This window comes from Lacerta agilis, chromosome 13 (assembly GCF_009819535.1).
Source record: "Lacerta agilis isolate rLacAgi1 chromosome 13, rLacAgi1.pri, whole genome shotgun sequence".
Lineage (NCBI taxonomy): Eukaryota > Metazoa > Chordata > Lepidosauria > Squamata > Lacertidae > Lacerta > Lacerta agilis.
In genome coordinates this window covers 33,978,993-34,001,334 of record NC_046324.1, presented here as the reverse complement: position 1 = coordinate 34,001,334, position 22,342 = coordinate 33,978,993, and the positions used below count along the sequence as shown (strand labels likewise).

Below are 22,342 nucleotides of genomic sequence, written 5' to 3'. Positions count from 1 at the left end.
GTTGGCAGGAGCAGGGACCAAGCAACGGGAGCTCACCCTGTCACTGGGATTCGAGCTGCCAACCTTCTGATCAGCAAGCCCTAGGCTCTGTGCTTTTAACCCACAGCGCCACCCTGTGAAGAGGGACTGGCTGTTAAATACCACTCTGGGAGCTATAGTTTCGTGGAGGGAATAGAGGTATCGTAACGACTCTCAGCATCCTTAACATACTAACAGCTACCCAAATTATTTGTGGTAGCACAGCTTTCAAAGCAGCACTGTAGTGCTTTAAATGTAGGGTGTGGATGTGGCCAGGGAACATTCATAGTGATTTGCTTGGGTGGGCATTGCATACCTTCCCATTCATTCATCCCACATTTCAATGCATTTCCTTGTTACTTTCTCATCTCAAATGTGGTCATCTTCAGGCTGCTGCTATTTTGCAAGGAGGTAGAAAATATAAACACACACACACACACACACACACAACACACAACCATAAGGAGATTGCAGGAGGAGAAAATCAATATATATAATATATTTTAACCCCTCTCCCTTTTGATTTCCTCCTTCTGCAACCTCCTTATGGAAAGGGGAATGCCGTAAAGCACTTTAAGCACATGAGAAATGTGGGGGAACTCTGGAGGAGAAACAAGAAAGACAGGCAGATGGTGTGCAAAATATTTATTCATACTTCTCTCCCCCCCCTTTCAAATCAGACTTCAGATCTGGGTAGTTGCATTTACTTGTAGCAAGCTCTTTCTCTTCCCCCACCCCACCCCCAGAAATTCTCCCCACCCCCTATTGCATGCTCCACCCTGCCTGTTCATCTATAGACTTCATCGCTCCGAAGACGGGTGCATTTCCATTCGTAGTGGGAGGGAACATTGCAGCAGCCTTGTGCAGCAAGATCTGGGGTGCAGTCACAGGCCACGTGCCAGAGATCTAAGGCTCCACAGCGCAAAACGAAATAAACTCGCTTCCCAAATGGCACCCCTTGTGACAGGAAGGCACGTTTTGAAGCCACCTGGAAAGTTTCAAATTAAAAACACCCCAGGAACCCTTCCAGGCCTTAGCAGAAAGACAGTGGAGCCCATTAGCTGGCCTTGAGGTGTTGAGGGTTCCACCGAGGGTGTTCACCAAGCCCATCCCATTTGGAGGTAGTCCTGCTGGAGCACCCTTAGCAAAAGCTGCCTATAAATGGGGAGGGGGGGGTTCCATCTCAGCCTGGGCAGAGACTAAGAGCTCCACTCTCCCACTTGCTCAGGCTCCCCGCTTCAATCCCCAGTACAGTTGAACACTGTCAAAGGTCCTCATAAAGGATCGAAGATCAATCTAGGCCAAGGATGAGTTAACTGGCCATCTGGAGGGCGCAGCTGACCTCCTCAAGCAAATTTATCCAGGCTCCATGTGGCCTTCCCGTGTCTTAGCCAAGACTGTTCATGCTCATTTAAGAAAACGAAAAAATTATTCTTCAAAGGTATGGCACAAGACAGACCACACTTTCTCTCTCTTTGGGGTCTAAGTGGAGCTCTCCACCCACCCGCCCACCCACCAAGTGCATTTGCTATTTTAAGAGCCAATCCACCCATTCAGGTGACTGGACCCCATGGCAAAATATACTTCCAAGACTTGCTCCCCAACTACCAACTACAGCACAGAACTCCGCACCTTCCCTGCGCACACACACATACACACACGCTCCTGAGAATCCAGAAGTCGGCTGTCCCTGATCTAGACCAACCCCTGCTCTAGAAACCAGCTTCTGGAAACACAAAACCTGTGGGCCTGCACAGGACTGATTGATCAGTCACTGTTCCGTTGGGACCAAATGGGCACCTTGGCAATACTTGTACAAGGGGGGCAGAGGCAGGGTGATGGAAGAAAGAAGCAGGAGAAGGAAGCTGCCTGAACCCCATGGAATTTGCAGAGATCTTTGGGCCTAGAGTTCTATCTGGGAATCTGCTTTAAGGCCAGAGAAGATTCAGCGCAGAGTAGACACATTTATAGAAACACAGGAAGCTGCTTTGACCCTTGATTTTTTCCTTAAATAATCATAATAATGCACGCAGACCTGCACGCTGGTGTGCATTGGTGTGGACCTCCTGCGCACTCTCTCTCTCTCTCTCTCTCTCTCTCACACACACACACAGGAGCATAGGAAGCTGCTCTGTATACAAAGTCAGACCATCTAGCTCAAAGTTGACTATACTGATTGACAGCGCCTCTCCACGGTCCAAGACAGGGCCATCCTTAGAGGCGCCAGGGATTGAACTGGGACCTTTGCCTGCAAACGACCTCATCAAACACTGAGTGATGGAGGATGCTGTATTTCCCTCCTTCCCTACAGAAGAACCCCAAAACCAGACCTCCAACCACAGTTAGATGGAAGGACTCCCAGGCCAAATAAAAGGCAAAACCCTCCCACCCCACCCCCCCATCTCAGCCCCTGCCCGATAAAGAAACTGAAGCACACGGGTGTTACCCAAGGAGCTCGCAGAAAAAACCAATTCCAAAGCAAGGGAACGAAGGAGGTTATAAGCAAACAAGCCAACAAACCCAGCAACTCAAGAGCACGAGGAATGATCTGAAGGCATCGGATGCAGCTGCATCCATCATCACAGACGCAGCTCTGCCGTAGGAACACAAAACTCTGCAATAGACACAGGTAAAGAGGTACCAACCCACCAACCACCCCTCCCTCCCCAAAAAGAATACATAGACTCTCATGCCTATAAGGGGATCTCTGAGAACACGATTGCTAAGGGATCTCCCCCCCACCCCTCTTTGGGAGCTGAGCACCTATTCTGCAGGTGGGGGTGGACCAGGAGGAATTATAGGGAAAGGGGTGGCAGTTTGTTCGTTCCTGGGTCACAGATTGCCCCAACTGCCCTCCGGCCTCTTCCCGCAGGAGCCTAGCACGGGTCCTTTGTAATCTTGTTTTTGGCATCCGGCTGACGCATCGCTTCGGAGACGCGGCGCGGTCTCTGGGCTCCCGGGCTCCTGCGCGCCAGGTCAGCCCCCTCCCTTTCTCTCCGGTGATGTCTGCAGTTTTTGGCACTTCCAGGGCGGGTGTTGCAGAGAGAACTGGGACCGGGAAGCGGGAGGGGATTGCTACGGGGGAGGCGGGATCTGTGCCCCTAGAAGGTCGTAGGCGAAGATGTTCCAGAAGACGGCAAAGACCAGGAAGGTGGCGTAGGAGAGGAGCACCACCCACCAGCCACACTGGTCCTGGAGGTTCTCCTCGTAGCTGCGGAGGATGGTCAGGCCCATGCTGATGCCCACAATCGCCCCTGCCAGGTGGGCCATGAAGCTGGGCTGGGGGCCCGAGGAGGGTAAGGGGGGAGAGAAACGCAGCCAAACAGCACGGCCCACCTCAGAGCTCACTGCGAGGGGAAAGAGAGAGACAAGAGAACAACATGGCTCGAGTCCCAAGCTTCTAGTCCCTTTGAGGCATGTCTCTCTTGTCATTGCCCCTCCCCTCCTTTGGTATGTACATAGTGCCTTATAACATTTATATTAGAGATGTGCATGTCCCCCCTCCCGAGCAGTTTCAGGGTTTAATTGGGCCCAATCCAAGTCACGGTAATCTGGGACTGACCCAGCCTGGATCCGGGCCCTTGCACAGTGTTTAATTAGGGTTTCACACATGGGAGCAAGGATGCAGGAGGAAAGGCCTGCCTCCGCCCCACACCATGGAAGTCTCAACAAGGAGAGACCAATATACTTACTGCACACCAGGGCTAACACCATGCGGAGCAGCTTGTAAGGGCAACGCATCCCTGCCCAGTTCTACGGAGACAGAAAAAGAATTGGAGTTTTTTTCTGCCCACAGCTTCTTCTCCCGATAACTTTCTCATCACACGCTTTTGTAAGAAGAGCCTGCAGGATCAGGCCAACGGACCTCCTGCAGTCTGTTCTCGCAGTGGCCGACCAGATCTAACGTAAAGTGAAACGGTATCACGTCCACCAACATTTACAACTCCAGGAGCTTTCAACCTGATCCTGAAATTCTTCTTCGCGGATTTGCCCTGGAACGGCACTGCTCAAGGGAAGCACACTTGGGCCTCTGCCATTGTCCAAGGCCACCATGGGGCTGAATGACCCACCTCCCAGGAAGAAGGCGGCAGCAAGGGGAAGGCCAGCCAAGCCCCAGCCATTGGCCAGAGAAGAAGCAGCCGCAGGGAGCTGGCTTTCTTGCTCGCTGCCAGAAACAGCACCCAGTTACACCAGCCAGCTGTCTCGGGACTGTAGGTCTGAGGAGGAGCACACTCTGTCTCCATCTGTTTACCTGGGTGGGGGAGCTAAAGAGGGAAATGATGTTTGGGTTTGGGGGTTCTGTTGTGAGGATCATTTGGTTAAATGGCAGGGTGGATATCTTCCAAATGGCTACTCTTGCCCAGCAAGGTTTGGTTTAGTTTTCCATGACACCGTTCTGTTCTATAAACCCCCCTGCGATCCTTGGATGAAAGTGTGGGATATACTTTTAATATAATTAAAGTAATATTTTTTTATTTGTCTAGCCAAGACTGGGGGACAAGAGGCAGTTATCACCATGTTTGGCAGAATACCAAGGCATGAAGAAGTACAATTTGTTTCAGAAAAGAAACCATAGAGGGTCAGGGGATGGACCCCCCCTCCCCCGAAAAACAACAACAGCTCAATGAGGACTGAGCATGCTCAGTGACCACAGAGTGCAGAATGTCTGCTAGGGAAAATGAGAAACAAACATAACCTCTTCCCAGAAAACAAAGAGGAAAGGCGATAATGGAATGGAGTATTCTTGAGGGGTACTGGCTGGCTAAAACCCAGGAGCCACATGGAATGCCATAGAATCACACCATACTGAAGCCCACCAAGCGCCCATCAAGTTCAAAGTGTCATCGCACTCACCATGACAACGTTGGCCAGGTGAGCGGAGCAGAGGGCGTAGACTCCCCCCGAACCTCCAACCAAAGGTGCCCTCATGTCTGTGATGGAGACGGTGAGGGAACCTGAAAGGGAAATAGGGGGGAGAAATAGGATGGAGCTGGGCAGGGGCACCACAAACAAAAGGATTTTCATTGCCTCAGCAACTTGACACGCATTTAGTTGCCCGCAAAAATGTAGTCCGGACACCCCTCAGTAAATGATCGACACCCATGGTCCTCTCCCTGCTACACCTTTGCCTGTCCAAGCCTCAAGGCGTTCTTCATTTTATATATTATATTTATATACCACATTTTCTCCCAAGGAACTCAAGGTAGTGTGCACAGTTCTTCTCCCCACTTCATCCTCACAACAACCCTGTGAGGTAGGTTAGGCTGAGAGATGGCGGCTGCCTCAAGGTAGCACAGCTAGAGCTTCATGGCTGAGTGGGGATTCAAACCCTGGTCATCACCCAACCCTCTAGCCATTACACCACACTGGTTCTTCTTGAAGGACTGCCTTCTCCAGCATGGAACCCTTTCGCACCCCACACTTTGAACAGTCGTGGCTGTCCCCAAAGAATCCTGGGAACTGTTCTCCTAACTGTTCTCTCAGAATGCTTTAGAAACTACAGTTCCCATAATTCTTGGGGGAGAGAGAGCCATGCCTGTTAAAATGGTATAAGGGTATTTTCAACATAGGGGGTGAATATGACCCAGACAGGGTCAGCAATGTGATTGCCGCCCCCCTAGACTGCAACTCCCATCATCCCTTGGCAATGCTGGCTGGGGCTGATGGGAGTTGTAGTCCAAAACATCTGGGGGTTCCCTAGGTTGACAAAGACAAAGAAAGGAGGAAGGGAGAGAACAAAATTCTGACATATTTAAACAATTTCAAATGGGTTCTCCCTGAAGCTCTGTAACCCACAAACCCTCTTGGGTTTGTGGAGGGGAGACAATACCAGCCTCCCCTGGACAGGCCTTAGGAAGCTGTGAAATGCTTTCGCCAGAGCCCACTGGGGGTAGCCTGGCAGATTTTGCTCCTTCCCTCCCCCCCCCATGTACTTTGCTGAGACAGCAGCTTGGGAGAGGAGAGGTGGCGACTGATGAGGAATTGTTCGCCCTCCACTTTGCTCTCCGTTCCACCACCACCACCCCGCCTCTCCAAAAAAAGACATGGATGGGTGAGCAATTCCAGCAGCTGCTCTAATTGCCCAGGGGCTCAGCAAATAAATAAATAAATCTTGCAGTGGCAGCCAATAAATACTCTCCCAAAAGCACCATAATTTAGAGCCTGATGCCTCTTCCCCCCCCCCCCCCAGCCATCTTGGACAGGGACAACGTGGGATTTGATCAGACTGGGCTCTCCAGCAGAGACAGTGTGTGATAATGCAGGGATCTCTCTCTCTCTCTCTCTCTCTCTCTCTCTCTCTCTCTCTCTCTGTGTGTGTGTGTGTGTGTGAGTGAGTGAAAGAGAGAGACAGATCTACAGCCAGGGAAAGCAGTCTCAATTTTGAGGGATTTAGAGGTCCCAGAGACAGAACCCCGGTTCACAGAGCGCTGTTTATATACTGTCTTGAAGGAAAGGAGATGGAACCAAAATGAAACCCCAACAATGTGTGTGTGTGTGTTGTGTGCTGCACCATAATTTAAGGCCTCATCTGCACCATACGTGTAAAGCAGTATCATCCCACTTATGGCTTCCCCCCAAATATCCTGGGAACTGTAGTTCGTTAAAGGTGCTGAGAGTTGTTAGGAGACTCCTGTGTTCCCCTCACTGAGCTACAATACCCAGAGTTCCCTGGGAAGAGAGAATGACTGTTAAGCCACTCTGGGGATCCTCAGGCTTGAGGACTGAGTGTGGCCCTCCAGGCCTCTCTACCTGGCCCTCAGAACTCTCCCCAGGCCCCATCCCTCTCTGGATGTGCTGAACAACTCCCAGAGGGTCCCGGCCGCCTGGCTAGAATGTGACCCAGCCTGGAATGTGAATTTGGAAGATAGAGACAGGGGTGTGCAGAGATTAGCCTGCTGCACAGGGCAAAAGGTACCCTTGTGGCCCTCAGGCTGAAATGTCTTCCCCCACCCTGGGCCTAAGGACTAGCAGATTTATGGTGTCCAACAGCGGGGCTTGGAGAAGAGTGGAGAGGAGCGAGCCAGGCTCCCTCACCTGCCAGAACTCCTGCGAGGTAGAGGAAGCTGATGCGAAGGATGCCGTGGACCATCTCTAGGGGTACCCCGATCATCAGCTGCAAGAGGGCATTGAAGCCCAGCTGCTCCAACCTGGAAAGAGACACGGAAAGGCAGCAAGCTCAGCAGCCAAGAATTCCAGGAGGGGACAGACAACATTCAGCTCACCTTGCCAGAAACGATGAGAGTTAGAAACTTGCAGTGTTGCTCCCTCCCCAAACCCTGTGATGTTCTCAGGTCTCGGAAGCTCTCAGGCCCAAATGTCACCTCCTGTTTTAAAGTTCTCTCTAGGTCTGCAGGTGCAGTTTGCCCAAACGAAGGAGCCTCTCCTGCTGTCTCCAGAACCCAGAGGAATCTCACAGAATTGTAGAGTTGGAAGGAACCATGAGGGCAATCTAGTCCGGCCCCCTGCAATGCAGGAATATTTTTGCCCAAGGTGGGGCTCAAACCCATGACCCTGAGATTGTCTCATGCTGTACTGACTGAGCTAACCTGCAGTGGCAGTGGGCTGGTGCCCCCTCCCTATAGACACCTCTCCCCCCCATCTGTACGCACATTGCAGAATACAGAGTCAGCTTGCTCACTTGCACATCCAGGGAATGTTTCTCAGCTCGAGGGCCACGCTGCCAAACCAGGCAACCTTCTGGGGGCCACATGCCAAAGGTGGGCAGAACACCAAATGCCAATTCCACCTTTTACGCAGTACGCTAGTTCCTACACTGATTCACTCCTCTCTAGCCTCCATCCTAGCAATTGAGAGGCACGATCATAGTTTGGGCACACATTCCAGCCAAGCAGAAAAACTCAAGAAGGGGGTGGAGCAGGGCTGGTGAGGGGCGTGGCTGCAGAGGGGGCGTGGCCTGCAGAGAGTTCCAAGAGACAAACAGAGAGGCTTGGAGAGCTGTATTTGGCCCCTAGGCCTGAGGTTCCCGACCCCTGCTCTGCTGGAAGCAACGAGGGGAAGACAAGGCAGACACTTACCCCACATGCATGAACATGTAGGTGAGGAACCTCCAGGCACGGGCTCGGTGTCCCGGGTGGTACACGAGGGGGCTCTTCATGTACTCAGGGTGGTATGTCTGCAGGACCCACTTGTTCAGCCGGGCCCCATAGCAGAGGAATACGATGATCTAACAGAAACAGGATGCAGGGGGGGGGGGGAGAGGTTATTTAGGATATCTACTATGGTGTACAAATGGGTGTGAGGCTGTCCAGCACCTTGTCAACACCCAGAGATATAGTTGATAAAGCTGCCTTCCCTTCCTATGTCTCTAGTCCTCAAGAAAATAGCTGAAAATGCCTTAAACAGGTTGCGTCTAGGCTGGAAATGAACAGGAGACCAGAAAAAGCTACACAAAGCAGTTGGCTGGTTACTGAATTCTTCTCCTTTAAAAAAAACAAAAAACAAAGCAATGTGCTGGTCCTCAAATATATGACTGAAGGAAAGAAACAGGGTGGGGGCAATGCCTAGTCAAATCTCTGGTGTCCAAATGGTTGGGGGACGCAGAAATTGTTGGGGTTCAGCACCTTCTGCAGCCCCTCCTCCACCCATGAGTAGGCAAAGCAGAATAAGTTGTGCAAAACTGCCACAACTGTGGAATAAACGGGATCCATTTGCAGCATTTTGTTTTGTATCAGCAGGAATTCTCTTTAGATGCATGATCAAAACACAGGTGCACGCATACAAGGAGAATTCCTCCAGCCGCAGAACCTGGCGTCTCCCACACAGGACGCTGATCAAGCTTTCTTTAAAAGTTTTGAAAGTTAACCACGGGCCGCCTCTTCCCCCTAAGAGGAGGGGAAGCTAGCACTCGGGAGAGCAGCAGGTCACCTCTCCGCCCACCTGGGTCAGTGTGACGACTGCCATGAAAACCGGAGGGGGGCAGGTGCGATGCTGGTAGAAGTACCACCTCCGGTCCATCTCGCAGGGAAGGATCTCGTAGGCCACGTAGCGCACAAAGCGCTTGTAGAAGCCCAGGCCCGTCTCGTCCAGGAGCCCATCGCGGGGAAGCGCCCTCTGCCCGTTGGCGATGGCTCGCTTGAAGCTGCTCGACCGCTTGCTGCTGATCTGCAGAGAGGGGCCACGTCATGCAAAGAGGCAGGAGACCCGCTCCCTGGAGCTCTCGGGGTGAACCAGCCCCACCCCCCCCCCGGGCTCCAGCTCTCGCCACCCCCCACCCCCCACCCAGCTTAGCCATTGGGCAGGGATGAGGGGAGTTGAAGCCCCCATCCTCTGGGGACCCAAGGATGAAAGCTGATGCCCTGGACTCTTCTGCAGACAGAGGCACCAACTTGCAAACAAGATTGGGGGTGGCGGCGACTGCTTTCTCAACACTGCTTAAAGCCTCCAGTCAGCTGCTAACCTTGCCTTGCAAATATATCCAAGATAAGTACTATGAGAAACTGGCAGCAAGCATTGAAAACAGCCTCACAGACACCCCTGTTAGGTAGGTCAGCCCTAATACCCTTCTGTCGCAGGTGGGGAGCTGAGGCTAAGAGAGAAAGGCTTGCCTGGTGAGTTCGTGGTTACAGGAGATATTCGAACGAGGAGATACCGGCTCTTAAATAAAAGAAAAGGGGGCTGCCGAGAGTTTTACTCCTGCTTCCCAGCTAAACGGGCAGCGGACTGGCTTAAGGGAGGGAGACCCCAGGTTTGGCCAGCAGGGGGCACTGTGGGGCCTGACCTCCCACCTGCTTCCCTGGTGCTCAAGGGCAAACTCACTCAGTCCTTTGGGGCTGGATGATGAGCAGCACCAAAAGGCCTTGCTCAGGGAGATGCGCTGCATTCGGGAATTGAATTGCAGGTCACACGGTGTGCAGACTGAGCCTGCCTACTAATGCCTTCCTCCTTTCCTTACCATCTTGGCACTCAGCTGAGCCAATTAAGGAGAAATTATTGACTATTAAGTATTCAGAACTGGATAGCTGGTGCAGCCTAAATGCTTTTTAACAAAGAACTTAGGAAGAAGAGAAGAGAATTGGATATTATCCCTTTAATTGGACTCTCCCCCCGCCCCTTTGCTATCCAAGATTACAGGAGGGGGAGATTCTACATATACGGGGTCTTTCTCCAGTGAACCCTTCCCCTATAGGAACCCAGGGCCGGTGCTAGGGTTTTTTGCGCCCTAGGCGAGATCACCTTCTGGCGCCCCCCCCCCCGCCAATCCCTAGCACCAGCCCTGTGGAGAAGCCCGATTTCAGGCTGCTCCCCCCTCCCCGTCACTCTGCCGCTGGCAGAGGGGGCGGAGAAGCTGGCGGAGCGCCCCCTCCATTTTGGTGCCCTAGGCAACTGCCTAGTTCGCCATAATAATAATAATAATAATAATAATAATAATAATAATAATAATAATAATAATAATAATTTATTATTTATACCCCGCCCATCTGGCTGGGTCTGCCCAGCCACTCTGGGCGGCCTCCAACAAATACCAAAATACAATACAAAGTCACAGTCTAAAAACTTCCCTAAACAGGCCTAAATGGACGCGCCGTACCTGTAGGAACCCACGGGGTCACCTTGGGCCAGTCACTATCTCTCAGCCTAACCTACCTCGCAAGGTTGTTGTGATGGAGAGGGAGATCACTGCATATGCCACTTCCAGCTCCTTGGAAGATAGAAACAGCCTATGTCTGACTTCTACAAAATCTTACTGGCTTCAAAATTTGGCAAAACATTTTGCACTCCTGCTCAAGCCAGGCAGGCTGGCAAGGAAAGCACATTTGAGTGGGAAAGAGAGGCATGAAGTTTTATATTTATATTTACTTATTGCATTTATATTGCACCTCTCCTCCCAGGTGCTCTTGGTGGCCGACATTGGTTCTTTTCTTCCTTATTTTGCCCTCACAACAACCCTGTGAGGCGAGTTAGGCTGAGAGACTGTGACTGTCCCAAGGCCCACCCAGTGGGCTTCAATTTTCAAACCATCATTTGCAGGGAGCGTTTGTGATGTCCAGTGCATGTGATGTTAAGACAGGCACCTTCATCCTACAGCTTTCCTTGCTCAAACAAGCTTACCGACAAAAAGTCTGCTTTTATTGCTCTTTCTAATTAATGTTTTGTGTGTGAACTTGCTTACTGATTCTTATTTTATCTTAAGAGGTATAGGTCGGAAATCCTGCAGAATCACAAGTGCTGATGGAGCCACAACTACGGTGGCTGCCAGTACTCATGCCACTGACCAAGTCTACCAGCTCCTGATAGCAGATCTGTCCCTCGTCGTTGCTCTGTGCCAATGCCACCAGCATCTCCAGTTTTGCAGGGTCCAGAGGCAGTTCATGGCTGTGTACCAGGCTGGCGAAGGTCTCCACGCCAATGAAACCGGTGTTTTCAGGATCAAGCTGTTGAAGAATCAGCACTTGGCATTAGCTACAACGAATAAGCTGGAAATCAAGAGTGGCGATCCATCTCAGAAGGGCTGTTTATTCTGTGCAAGGACAGAATTTGATACTGGATGAAGAATTCCGTATCCCTAAATTATTGCTGGTTGGTTAGCGCCCACCCCCTGACAACCTCAAGTTCCTAGCCATTTTTTTTATCGTTGCATTTATATCCCACCTTGCCTCCAAGGAGCTCAGGGTGGCGTACATTGTTTCCCACTTTCTGCACAACAACCCTGCAAGGTAAGTTATAGGCCAAGACTGCGGCTGTATTCGCAAGGCAGTTTAGTTTGTTTTCCTGACGTTTTCCTGTTCTGCATTGCATTTGAAGGTTCACACCATGCAGAAGTCGCTTTGGGAAAACGAACGGACTACAGTGCATGTTTAGAGCTCATTTCTGTGTTATTTGATTCCAGAAAAATTCCGTTTGCAGCTCCCTTGACCCGGAAAATTGTGGGAGTAAAGTGACAGAATTTTGGGGGTGCTATACCAGCATAGAGTTCTTCCCTGCCATTTTCATGGGGCAATTGTGGGGGGGGGGGACAGAAGTAGACACATGCAGAAAGGGTGGAGGTTAGCTGTGGTGTTCACTGATGTTCGTTTTTCTATGTCACAACGTGCTTACTTGGCATGAATGAAATTTAGAGTGACAGGCTGGTATATCGGTCAAAAAGCCACAGTTCCATGATGCAGCAGGTACTGCAATATGAAAGGGACATTAGAAAATGGGACAGAAGCTGCAGCTTTATAATCAAGAAAACTAAGGCAATATACCCCACACTTGAATGCACCCTTTGACTGGCTTCATGACTGAGTGGGGGTTTGAACCCTGGTCTCCCAGTTCCTTAGTCCAACACACTAACCACTACACCACGCTGACCATGGGGCTTGGTTGACACTTTCAAGCCTATGACTGGAGCAATTTTGCAATCCAGAACTTTGAAGGTAAGTAGGGGATACATTAGGGACGTTGGTGGCACTGTGGGTTAAACCACAGAGCATAGGGCTTGCCGATCAGAAGGTTGGCGGTTCAAATCCCCGTGATGGGGTGAGCTCCCGTTGCTCGGTCCCTGTTCCTGCCAGGTTAGCAGTTCAAAAGCACAACAAAGTGCAAGTAGATAAATAGGTCCCGCTCCAGGTGGGAAGGTAAACGGCGTTTCTGTGCTCTGCTCTGGTTCGCCAGAAGCGGCTTAGGCATGCTGGCCACATGACCCGGAAGCTGTACACCGGCTCCCTCGGCCAGTAAAGCGAGATGAGCGCTGCAACCCCAGAGTTGTCCGCGACTAGACCTAATGGTCAGGGGTCCCTTTACCTTTATGGGATATATTGAACCAGGGATAATAAATCCGGCTTCAACATCCTGCATAGCTCCTTGCCTGATTCAGTAAGTAGCAGTGATCCACAGGTAAAAGGGAGGCAAGCAGGGATGGAATCAGTAAGCAGCGCAGTCTGAGTGTTCATAGAATCATACAATTGTACAGTTGGAAGGGACCCCAAGGGAGGTGGGGAAAGTGCAAGGAGATGAAATCTTAAGGATGTGCAAAAATAAATTTGATTGCCCTAACATACTTCAAAAGGCATTCCTCCTTCACGTGCCCTTAAAAAACAGACTACTGTGTCCTCAACCGTACTCCGTAGCCAAATGAATCTATTATTCAACATAAATATAATCAACTTGGCTCATCTGCATGGTGGCCGGGGGGGGGGGAGAATTTGAGACAATGCAGAACTTGGATTTTTACACACACACACACTACAACCAATCTTCCATCCGAGACATTAACGCAACAGCAGAAAGTGCCTTTTGCAACAATAAGCCAAAGAATTATTTTAACAAACAGCTCAGTAAACAGCTTTTTGTTGAGTAATGCTTTGCCAAAAGAAGCTACCTCATACCAAATCAGACCATTGGTCCATTTAGCACAGAGCTGTCTACACTGACTGGCAGATGCTCTCCAGGATTCCAGGCAGGGAACATTCCCAGCACTACACTGGGAACCAGGACTAGCACTGTTCACCGAGGCGATGACTTCAGGAGCCAGCTCCAGTAGATCTAAACATGTACAGTAGTTGGTTTCCGAAAGGTTTCCGAGCCACAGGTCAACTCACTTCTCAAAATTAAGCAACCTGCCTCATATGCAGTGTTGAAACCCAAATTGATTTCCCCCTCCAGCATTTCATGAGAATCTCAGCTTCATCTATTTGTTGTTTTTAATGGTATCTGTCTGCTTAGGCACCCCCCCCCCAAAGAAAGAGAAAATGCATATCCACAAAAGAAAAGAAAAAAAGGCTGTATAAAATTTTCTTGCGCTAATCGGAGCAGCTAACATATATGTACAGATGCACATTTTTACAAGAGGAGTGTAATTTATAATTTAAACTGTGTTTGAAAGACATCTCCCCAGTGTGGAGAAGACTGTGACCAGGTGAGCTGTGTGCCCGATGGCTCAGTCTGCTATCCATGTGCTCAAACCATCAATGGGCAACTTCACAGCCCCTCCTGCTCTCCTTTTCTTAAGGTTCTTTAAACTAAACTTAGAATGGGCGGCCCTTCCGATAAGAGGACTGTCTGCTGCAAAGTAGGACACTGTGGAGACATGACTGAAAGTGTCTCTGGGGGCCATTATAGTCTCCCAAAGGCATTTCTGCTAATCAACATGACTAACCCACCCTGAGATGCGTGGCTATTTTTGTATCTGGAAAGAACTATTTTCCACTTGTAAGGCCGTCTTCAGGAATGTCAAGAACTGCTGAACGAGAGAGAGAGAGAGTTTAGGGAAACAGGCTGTCATGCGCACCCCAATCTCTGAGTAGTAAGAGACTCCAGAGATTCCCACACTTAACCAGGGCTTGGATCCCTTGGAGTCAAGGTCAGAGGAGTCTGTGTTGTCTTTGGGGTATGTAATTTACTTACATATATATGTAGCATGAGCATGGGACAGAGGGGCTCACAGCATGAGCACTCCAACAGATCTTACCTCCCCATTGTTCCCAGGGAGATCCCCAAGCCATAGCGTTGGGTTCAGCACAGAGCAGGACAAGCCTCTGCATCTACAGCTTCTAGCATCAGCCAAAAATGCGCGTGCACACACACACACACACACACACACACGACATATTTTTATCTCTCCTATGGCATCCAGCCAGATGAGGTGGGAAAAGGCCCAGCCACTTGTCTCTATGGCAACAGGGTAACCTCCTTGGACATGTAAATGGCAGCACTTAGCTGGCCAGTTCACGCCATTATCTTACAAAGAATCTGGTCTGACTGGTTCAGCAGAGTTTCCCTTATACATTCTAAGTGACCCATGGTCACTCCCAGACTGACACCCCTCCCCAACCTATAGCACTATATAATTTGTGTGCACATCCGATGAAGTAGACTTGAATCCACAGAAGCTTATACCAGAAAAATCATATATAATAAAATGGGTTAGTCTATATTGCTATTTTGTTCTGTCGGTGGGAGCGGGGGAATACACGCACAAAATAATCTAAGGTGGAAGGTTTGCCAGAAAGAAAAGCACCCCTTGAAAACCCTGCCCAGGGCACCCAAAGTGCCCAAGGTTCCAGGCATGTGGCAGAGCTAGTAAAACAAAATTATTCTACACATTACATTGTCTTTGCCATTTTATTCCCCCAGGGAAGAGAAGGCGCAGAAGAGAGAACAAGCTGGCAATGTCATTGAGGAATGGGCAGGACAGGGAATGCTTGGGGCGGGAGGGGAAGGAGGAACACACAGAGAGAAATGTCATCAGGTTTGAGCAGCAGGAAAGCACTCTGTCCTCACCTGCCCACCTCCCAGCACAAGGAAGTCCTGGCTGGTGAAAGTCAGCTACCAGTAGTTTTCAGCATGCAAGGGCGTCTGAACTATAGCCATGCCAAACATGTGGCTGTCAATACCTGGAAATATGTTGCCAGGGACAAAAACATGCTCTGAGGATGGAGGTTGCCCCAAGCTAAGAACAACCCTTCATTTTGCTACATGCATCGCAAAGCCATGCCTTCCCCACACCGCAAACAAGAATCAGTCCCTCTTGTGACTTGGTGGGTTGTGCTGTCTAGTGGTGGAGCATTTAGCAAGGGGGTGGGTGGGGGAGAATCCATTGCATCTTAGGTGGCCTCTGGACTATTTTGCTAGAGGGATTCGGGTGCAACCAAAAAATGTAGGTTTGCACAATTAAAGCGGGTTCAAAGTGCTCCATCATATCAAATCCACTTTGAAAAACAAACAGCCTTTTCGAGGCTAGAAAAGTGATGGGCCAATGTCAAAAGTCTGAGTAGGTCTTACAACTCCATGCACTTTCTCTCTTAGAGGGAGCATAACCCAAGCAAGCCTTGGGCTCACTTCCCATACCTAGGATCCACAGCGCCTCTACCTTGTCAGGTTTCAGCTGCAGCTTCTTGGGCCCCATCCAGTCCATTATTGTATCCCCACTGGTTCAGCACTTGGACAGCATCCCCTGACTCTTCTTTGCCCAAGCAATTGAGCACTACTGTTTCTACTGAACCCAACAGAACTTTAAAAAAACCTAAAACTAAAACACACACCTTCAGGGATTGTAAGCTGCTGCTCTATTCAGTGCCTGCTGTTTCATTAATTCTGCATTTATGCCTTTAGGGTTTGTTTGCTTTTAAGTCGCCTGCAACTGCTGCCATTACAGTCTTGCTGCTCAGCTTCCTTGCCATTCCTTGTTGAAGGCTGTTTGTTTTTAAGGTTACAATGTTCGCTGCTTTGGAAAATTTTCACTCAATGGAGAAAGTGGGAAGAAAATACCTTATAGTACAGTTGGGGGGCCTCAAAGATGAGGGCCAAATGCAGACTGCCAGGCCTCTCTCTCTCTCCAAGCCAAACCCGTGTTCCCCACAACCACCTGTGAGCCACATCCCTCTTCCCTAAGCCACACCCCTCTTCAGGCAGACACCCTTTCCCAGGCCACACCCACTTATAGACACACAGAACCTTTGGGAGGCCCCACCCACTCACCAGACACACCTTCTTTCCTCAAGCCACACCCCTCACTGCCCCTGATTTGCACCCTGCTTGAGTGTTTTTGCCTGGCTGGAAAATGTCCTTGAATTCTGATAATGCCTCTTGCTTTGGAGGATAGAGTGTGTCTGTAGAAACCAGCCTCCTTTACACAGGTAAAATTGACATTCCTTTAAAATTTGCATTTGTGGCTCCGCCCAGTTTTGCCCCAGGCCCGCCCACCACTGGCATGTCCCCTCTCACCAAGGTTGCCCAATAGGGAATGCAGCCCCAAGGCTAAAAAAAAAAAGGCTTCTGTGTCCCTGCATTACAGCAGGGAACGAAACATGAGAAGGACGAGCTGCATGTCAGCACTCCTGAATCTCCGCTTAGGGGCTGACCCTGCTGCAGGGTCTTCTCTTGATCCTGGAGGGGCTACCCTAACGCAGAGTAAATTCCGGGATGCTGACGATTAGAGCCCCACTGCTCCTAGCAGCTGCTTTTCCTCTCTCCCTTGGGAGGTCACTGGGGGATAGTGGAAGCCGTTCATGTGGATTATTTAGGTCAGCATATTATAAAGCTAGTCAGAGCGGCCCCTGTTGTAGCCAGCTGCTCTTTCCTCTCTGCCTTGCCCCGGCACAGCATCACCCAGCGCATGCTAACCACAAAGTAACTTAAACAAAACTTGCAAGTATAGCCACTCACGTTCCTGCATCGCAGCTCACAGGCATGTTGTTCAGACTCCTGCTGGAGAGGCACTGCCGGTCAGTGTGGGCAATACTAAGATGCATGGACCAGTGATCTGACTCACTATAAGTTAGCTTCCTATGCTCCTACAAGAAGTTCACCCGCTCCCTTTCACCACACATAACTTCTTGTGTGAGTCGGGCACATCAGTGGCAGCTAATCTTCGTGTCCCTCCAGACGTTGTTAGAGATCAACACCCAGCACTCCTGATCATTGGCCATGCTGGCTGGGGCTGGTGGGACTAGGAGTCTCACAACATCTGGAGGGCCAGAAGTTAGCTGCTGCCCCCTTAGATTAAATACCGAGCTTCATGGAGTTCTGTGCTAACACAAAACTCCCCCCCTCCAAAAAAGTATGTTTTGTTATCTTCATAGGAAGGAGAATAGGACAAGCTCATTCCTCCCCTCGCATCAGCCCCTGTGATTGAATAAACCACGGAACAAAGCTGTATTAGATCAGCTGAGTCAGCTGCATTTCTAATTTTGTTTTGTTTGTTTGCATAACAGGGATGTGGTGTGCGTGTACACACGCTTTACTGTTCCCATTTCACAGTTGGGAATACTGAGGAACCTTGTCTAAGTTATAATTCTAAACCTACTAGGGAAATAAGCCCCATTCAACGTGGTGGGAGTCAACAGTGCTTAGGACTGCCATTCTCATTGTGCAATCCTATGGATGCTTCCACAGAAGTCTCACTAAATTCTGCACTTCTTACACCCAAGCAAGTATGCATAGGATCTGCAGTCCCAACTATCCTATAGCAAAGGTTTGAATTTATCTTCCAGAGTTCTATGTGACTCTCACCTTAATGATGGCATGAAGCCCTAGCTACGTTGCTCTCCAGTTAATGGATAAAGACTGTAGCTCAGGGCTGTCCAACTTCCAAGAGACTGCAATCTACAACCACTATAAAATAACTGGCAGTGATCTACCCATTGGATTTACCAGAGTTGTTGAGCTTTCTTTAGGGAAGCCCTGCTGTAGCTGAATGGTAGAGCATGTGCCTTGCCCCCAGAAGGCCTCTGGTTCGATTTCCAGGTAGGGCTGGGAAAGCTGCTGCTAGTCAGTGTAAGCAATACTAAGCCAGATGGGCTGAGGGTCTGGCTAATGCAGCTCATGTGTGTTTGCGGGTCATAGTATGCTGCCCAACTAATATAAAATCTGGGGCTCATCTTCTGGTCCAGAAGCAGTAATGACATACTTCAGTTTTCACCACCATATCAAGGCCACTTGTTCACATTGAGATTGAATCCAGTCCCATAATAATATTACAAAGGGCTTTCAATAAGATCATAAGAGGAGCCTGCTGGATCAGACCAAGGTTCAATCCAGCCCAGCACCCTGTTCTCACAGTGGCCAACCAGATTCCTACAGAAAGCTCATAAGAAGGATCAGAGCGCAAAAACTCTCCACTCTACAACGGCACTCGAGCATTTCACATCTGTTATCTCGGCAACACTCACTACAACAGCCCTGTGAAACAGACTGGAGTTGCCATGCTGCTGATGGAAGGTACCAAGACTGACAGCATGGCAACTCCTCAGCCCACCAGGTGAACTCTTAGTCAATGTGCCATTTCAAGCAGGGGCTGTTCTGTGCTTTGTGGTCGCTGCTTTGAGCCAGACCGCTATGCCAGCGCTCAGCTCAGGAACAACAGCAGATCCCGGCAGTTCTTATGAAGGAATCCTTCACAGACAGACAAACAAACGGTCACTTTGACAAAATGAAATATGCCATGGAGGTTCGTGGGGGGGGGTGCACTAGAGGCCACTGACTGAACTGGATGCAGGGGTGACAGAAGTGTGGCACAATCGGCCCAGCCTCCAGCAAGAGAATTTCAGCTGCTCTGAAGACAAGGCTTTGAGTTCCTTGCAAAGTCACCAAAGGATAAGACTCTGGATAGCTCAGTCAGTAGAGCGTGAGACTCTTACTCTCAAGATTGTGGGTTCCAATTCTATGATGGGGAAGAGATTCCTGTGTTGCAGGGGGTTGGACTAGATGACCCTCGTGGTTCCTTCCAACTCTACAATTCTATGATTCTATGGTACCCAAGAGGACAGTGGTCCCACTAAGACTCAGAGCCCTGATTCCATCAGTGGGGAATCCACAGATCCTGTCATAATGCAAACACATTTTTTGTCCCCCTGCCAGGCATACTGCCCTGGGCTTCAGCCATGTCAGTGGCCATGTTGTGTAGTGGTTACAGCAACAGAGCAGGACCTGAGGAACCAAGGCTCAAATCCACACTCATCCTGAGTAATCTTGGGTTAGGCAATGTCTCTCGGCCTAACCTACCTTGCAGAGTTATTGTGAGGATAAAATGGGAAGAGGGAAGAACTACGCACACAACCTTGAGCTCCATTAAGAAAAGGTGGAATGTAAATGCAACAACGAATAAATAAATGAGAACCCCATCTATTTTTCAGTACAAACCCATGCCAGTTCTTCCTTGGTCTCAGACCTTTAGGCTGGATAGGCATGGGCAAGGACCAAAGGCAACAGCAAAGACACCCTGCCTTTTTACAATGGGTTGCCCACCAGCAGCAGTGATTGAACCCGTGAGGCCTGGCTCTATGCTCTCTGGATCAGTGGTGGGCAGTGCTGGGGTCATATCTGCACTATGCATTTAACACACTCTCAGACCACTTTAAACAGCTATGTCTCCCCACCACCAGCACAAAAATATCCTAGGAATTGTAGTTCATTAAGAGTGCTGAGGGTTGTTAGGAGACCACATGCAGAACTACAGTTCCCAGTGCCCATAACAAACTACAGCTCCCAATATTCTTTAGGGGAAGCCATGACTGCTAAAGTGGCAAGAGAGTGGTTTGAATGCATGGTGCAGATTTCCACATTAGGTGACCTCTGGGTGACGGAGCAACACGATAAATGCCAGTAGGAAGACCACAGATCTGAAAGCTTGGGGTGGGGCAACACCTGCCTAAATCTCCCACCCCACCGAATAAAAAAAATAAATGAAAATTCCAGGCAGATCCCTTATGGCTCCATCCTGAAATAACCCACCACCATCTAAATGGGCCTCTGCCACCCTCCAATCCGAACTGGTGCTCATGGACGGCTCTACCTAGTCCTCACCCCGCCCATGCCTGCCCATTTCCTTCCCTCCCTCCAGCACTCTGAAGCTGGAGTATCTCCTGGTTGGCACAACCACACGTGGCCCGGCCAAAGCGATGCCAAGGCAAGCAGCGGGGGGGCTGGCACAGTGCCCGCCGACCCCACACCAGCAGCCGGAGGAGCCGCTTTTCCGGGGCACTGCAACCTGTTTGCCCAGCTGCGACACTCCTCCCCTCCACGAGATGCCACTGCCACTGCCCCCCGCCCCCTCTTCCCCCCGATGCCAAGGGGAGCCTGTCGGCAGCGACGCTGCCGTGGAAACGGCGCCTCATCCCGCCCGGCTCACCTGCTCCTGGATGAGCTGCAGCAACGAGCTTCTATCCATATACCTGCTGGGCTTGACGGCAGAGGGAGAGGAGGACAGCGGCGGAGCGCAAGAGCGCACGGGCGGCGGCGGCGGCACTGGCACCACCGGCGGCTGCCTTGCTTTCTTTCCCCCGCCGGGAAGGCGATCGAGCAGCAGCGGGACCAGCAGCAGCAGCAGCAGCAGTCCGGGCTCCCGAGGCGAGTGGCAGGCAGCGAGCCGGGCAGGCGGAGCCTAGGGCAGCCCGGCGGGGCGGGGAGATGCGAGGCGAGGGAGGCGCCCGCTGCGCCTCGGGCGGCGCGAGGGAGGGCGTTGCGCAGGAGCGGCGGCCGGGCAGGCAGACAGGCAGGCAGGCAAGCGCCGCTTCTCCTCGCTGCTGCTGCTGCTGCGAACAGGGACGGATGGACAGGCGCCCGGCGCACGCAGCAGCAGCAGCAGCGCTGCAGCCCCCTCTGGCGCCCTCGCGAAGCGGCGCAGGGAGAAGAAGAGCGCGCGGCGGGCCACCCGGAGCCGCAGCGGCCGGCGGCGCCCGCGGAGCGAGGGAGGGAGGCTGGCTGGCTCGGACCCGCCCCTTTCTCCTACCCGATTGGCGGGGAAGGAATCCCAAAGGACAGGGGCGTGGTGGAGAGCCCTTTCCCCCTCCTTCCAGCCCGAGGGACGCATTCCTTCATGGGTAACCTGCCGCGGGCCACATGCCGGCAGAGGGCAGGGCGGGCCAGAGGCGAAAGTGGGCGGAACAACAGGTGCAGTCTGTGCACAGTAAGGGGCATGGTTCAGCCAGGCAAAAATCAGAAGAGAAGGGGGGCATTTCTCTCCATCCAGGCAAAAGCAAGAGGAAGGATCACATTTTAGGGTGCGATCCAGCCAGGTAAAAGCAGGTGAGGAGGATGGAGAGCGTTTCTGGAGGCTTAGGGGGGTTGCATTTGGCCTGGAAAGAGTCCCAACTGGTCCCGCATCACTGTTATAGAACATCTTGAACTAAGAAGTGTGCATGCACATGAAAGCTCATACCAAGAACAGACTTGGTTGGTCTCTACGGTGCTACTGGACATTTTTTAAAATAAATATAATACCCTGTTTATCATCCACAGGGATAGAAAGCAGTCCTTTACTCATGCCTAAGGGCTTGTTGCTTGAGCCCAGTGGGGATCCGGGCTTCTGTTTCAAAAGTGGTTTGCTATGTGGCCCAGGGCAGGTGGAGAAGGCCTGAGTGCCCGACGCGTGTAGGGACCAAGTTGGTGTGGTACTTTAGATCCTGGCCACAATATTGTATTAATATTAATAGGGCACACTTAAAACATTTGCATACATTATCTTGCCAGCAATGCACTGCCAGCAAGGCAGCGGGACTGGTTCCTCCACACTGGGCGCTGCAGGGCATAGCAATTATGCCATAGTGAATTGAGCAGAATGGAAGACAATAGGCAAGGGGGCACTGAATTTTGGCCTCGCACAGGGCACCACTGAAATTTGAAAGATTGTAGTCCACCCCTGCACAGTAGGCCAGAATGGTAGGTGGATCCTGCAACAAAATGTTGCAGCACACCCTCACCTCCTAGTAGAAGTGCTCCTGTTCAAGAAGGCATCTGTTGTGCCAGCCGCCAAGATGCTGCTCTTATCCTCTTCCCACCCCTCCAACTGGCACTCAATATTTCATGGCTACTGGCAAGTAGGAGAACAGTCCTGGCTTCCCACTGCCATGATGGGGAGCTCAGCATCCTGGAGGGAGTTAGGAAA

General features: G+C 50.9%; 1 protein-coding gene across 2 annotated transcripts; it reads right to left on the bottom strand.

The window, feature by feature from the left end:
* Positions 1-2,439: 2,439 nt before the first annotated feature.
* Positions 2,440-20,690, bottom strand: RHBDL1 (rhomboid like 1). 2 transcript variants are annotated; one of them, XM_033167658.1, is made up of 8 exons: positions 20,588-20,626; positions 11,253-11,411; positions 8,917-9,141; positions 8,055-8,203; positions 7,054-7,166; positions 4,873-4,973; positions 3,711-3,771; positions 2,440-3,365 (listed from the first exon to the last, which is right to left on the bottom strand). In XM_033167658.1, exons 1-8 carry the CDS (start codon positions 20,624-20,626, stop codon positions 3,094-3,096), a joined length of 1,119 nt encoding a protein of 372 aa, XP_033023549.1. In that variant the 3' UTR covers positions 2,440-3,093. The 2 variants fall into 2 exon arrangements, with proteins under 2 accessions (XP_033023549.1, XP_033023550.1); XM_033167659.1 differs by lacking the exon at positions 11,253-11,411 and having other exon boundaries at positions 3,094-3,365; positions 20,588-20,690.
* Positions 20,691-22,342: the final 1,652 nt, after the last annotated feature.

Bases quoted from the DNA above. Each gene is read 5' to 3' on its own strand.
- RHBDL1 (XM_033167658.1), bottom strand. From the start codon at position 20,626: ATGGATAGAAGCTCGTTGCTGCAGCTCATCCAGGAGCAG. The intron at 7,167-8,054 runs GTAAGTGTCTGC...GTCTCTTTCCAG, and splicing joins TACATGTTCATGCATGTGGG to GTTGGAGCAGCTGGGCTTCA. The intron at 3,772-4,872 runs GTGAGTGCGATG...CTGTCTCCGTAG, and splicing joins ACCTGGCCAACGTTGTCATG to AACTGGGCAGGGATGCGTTG.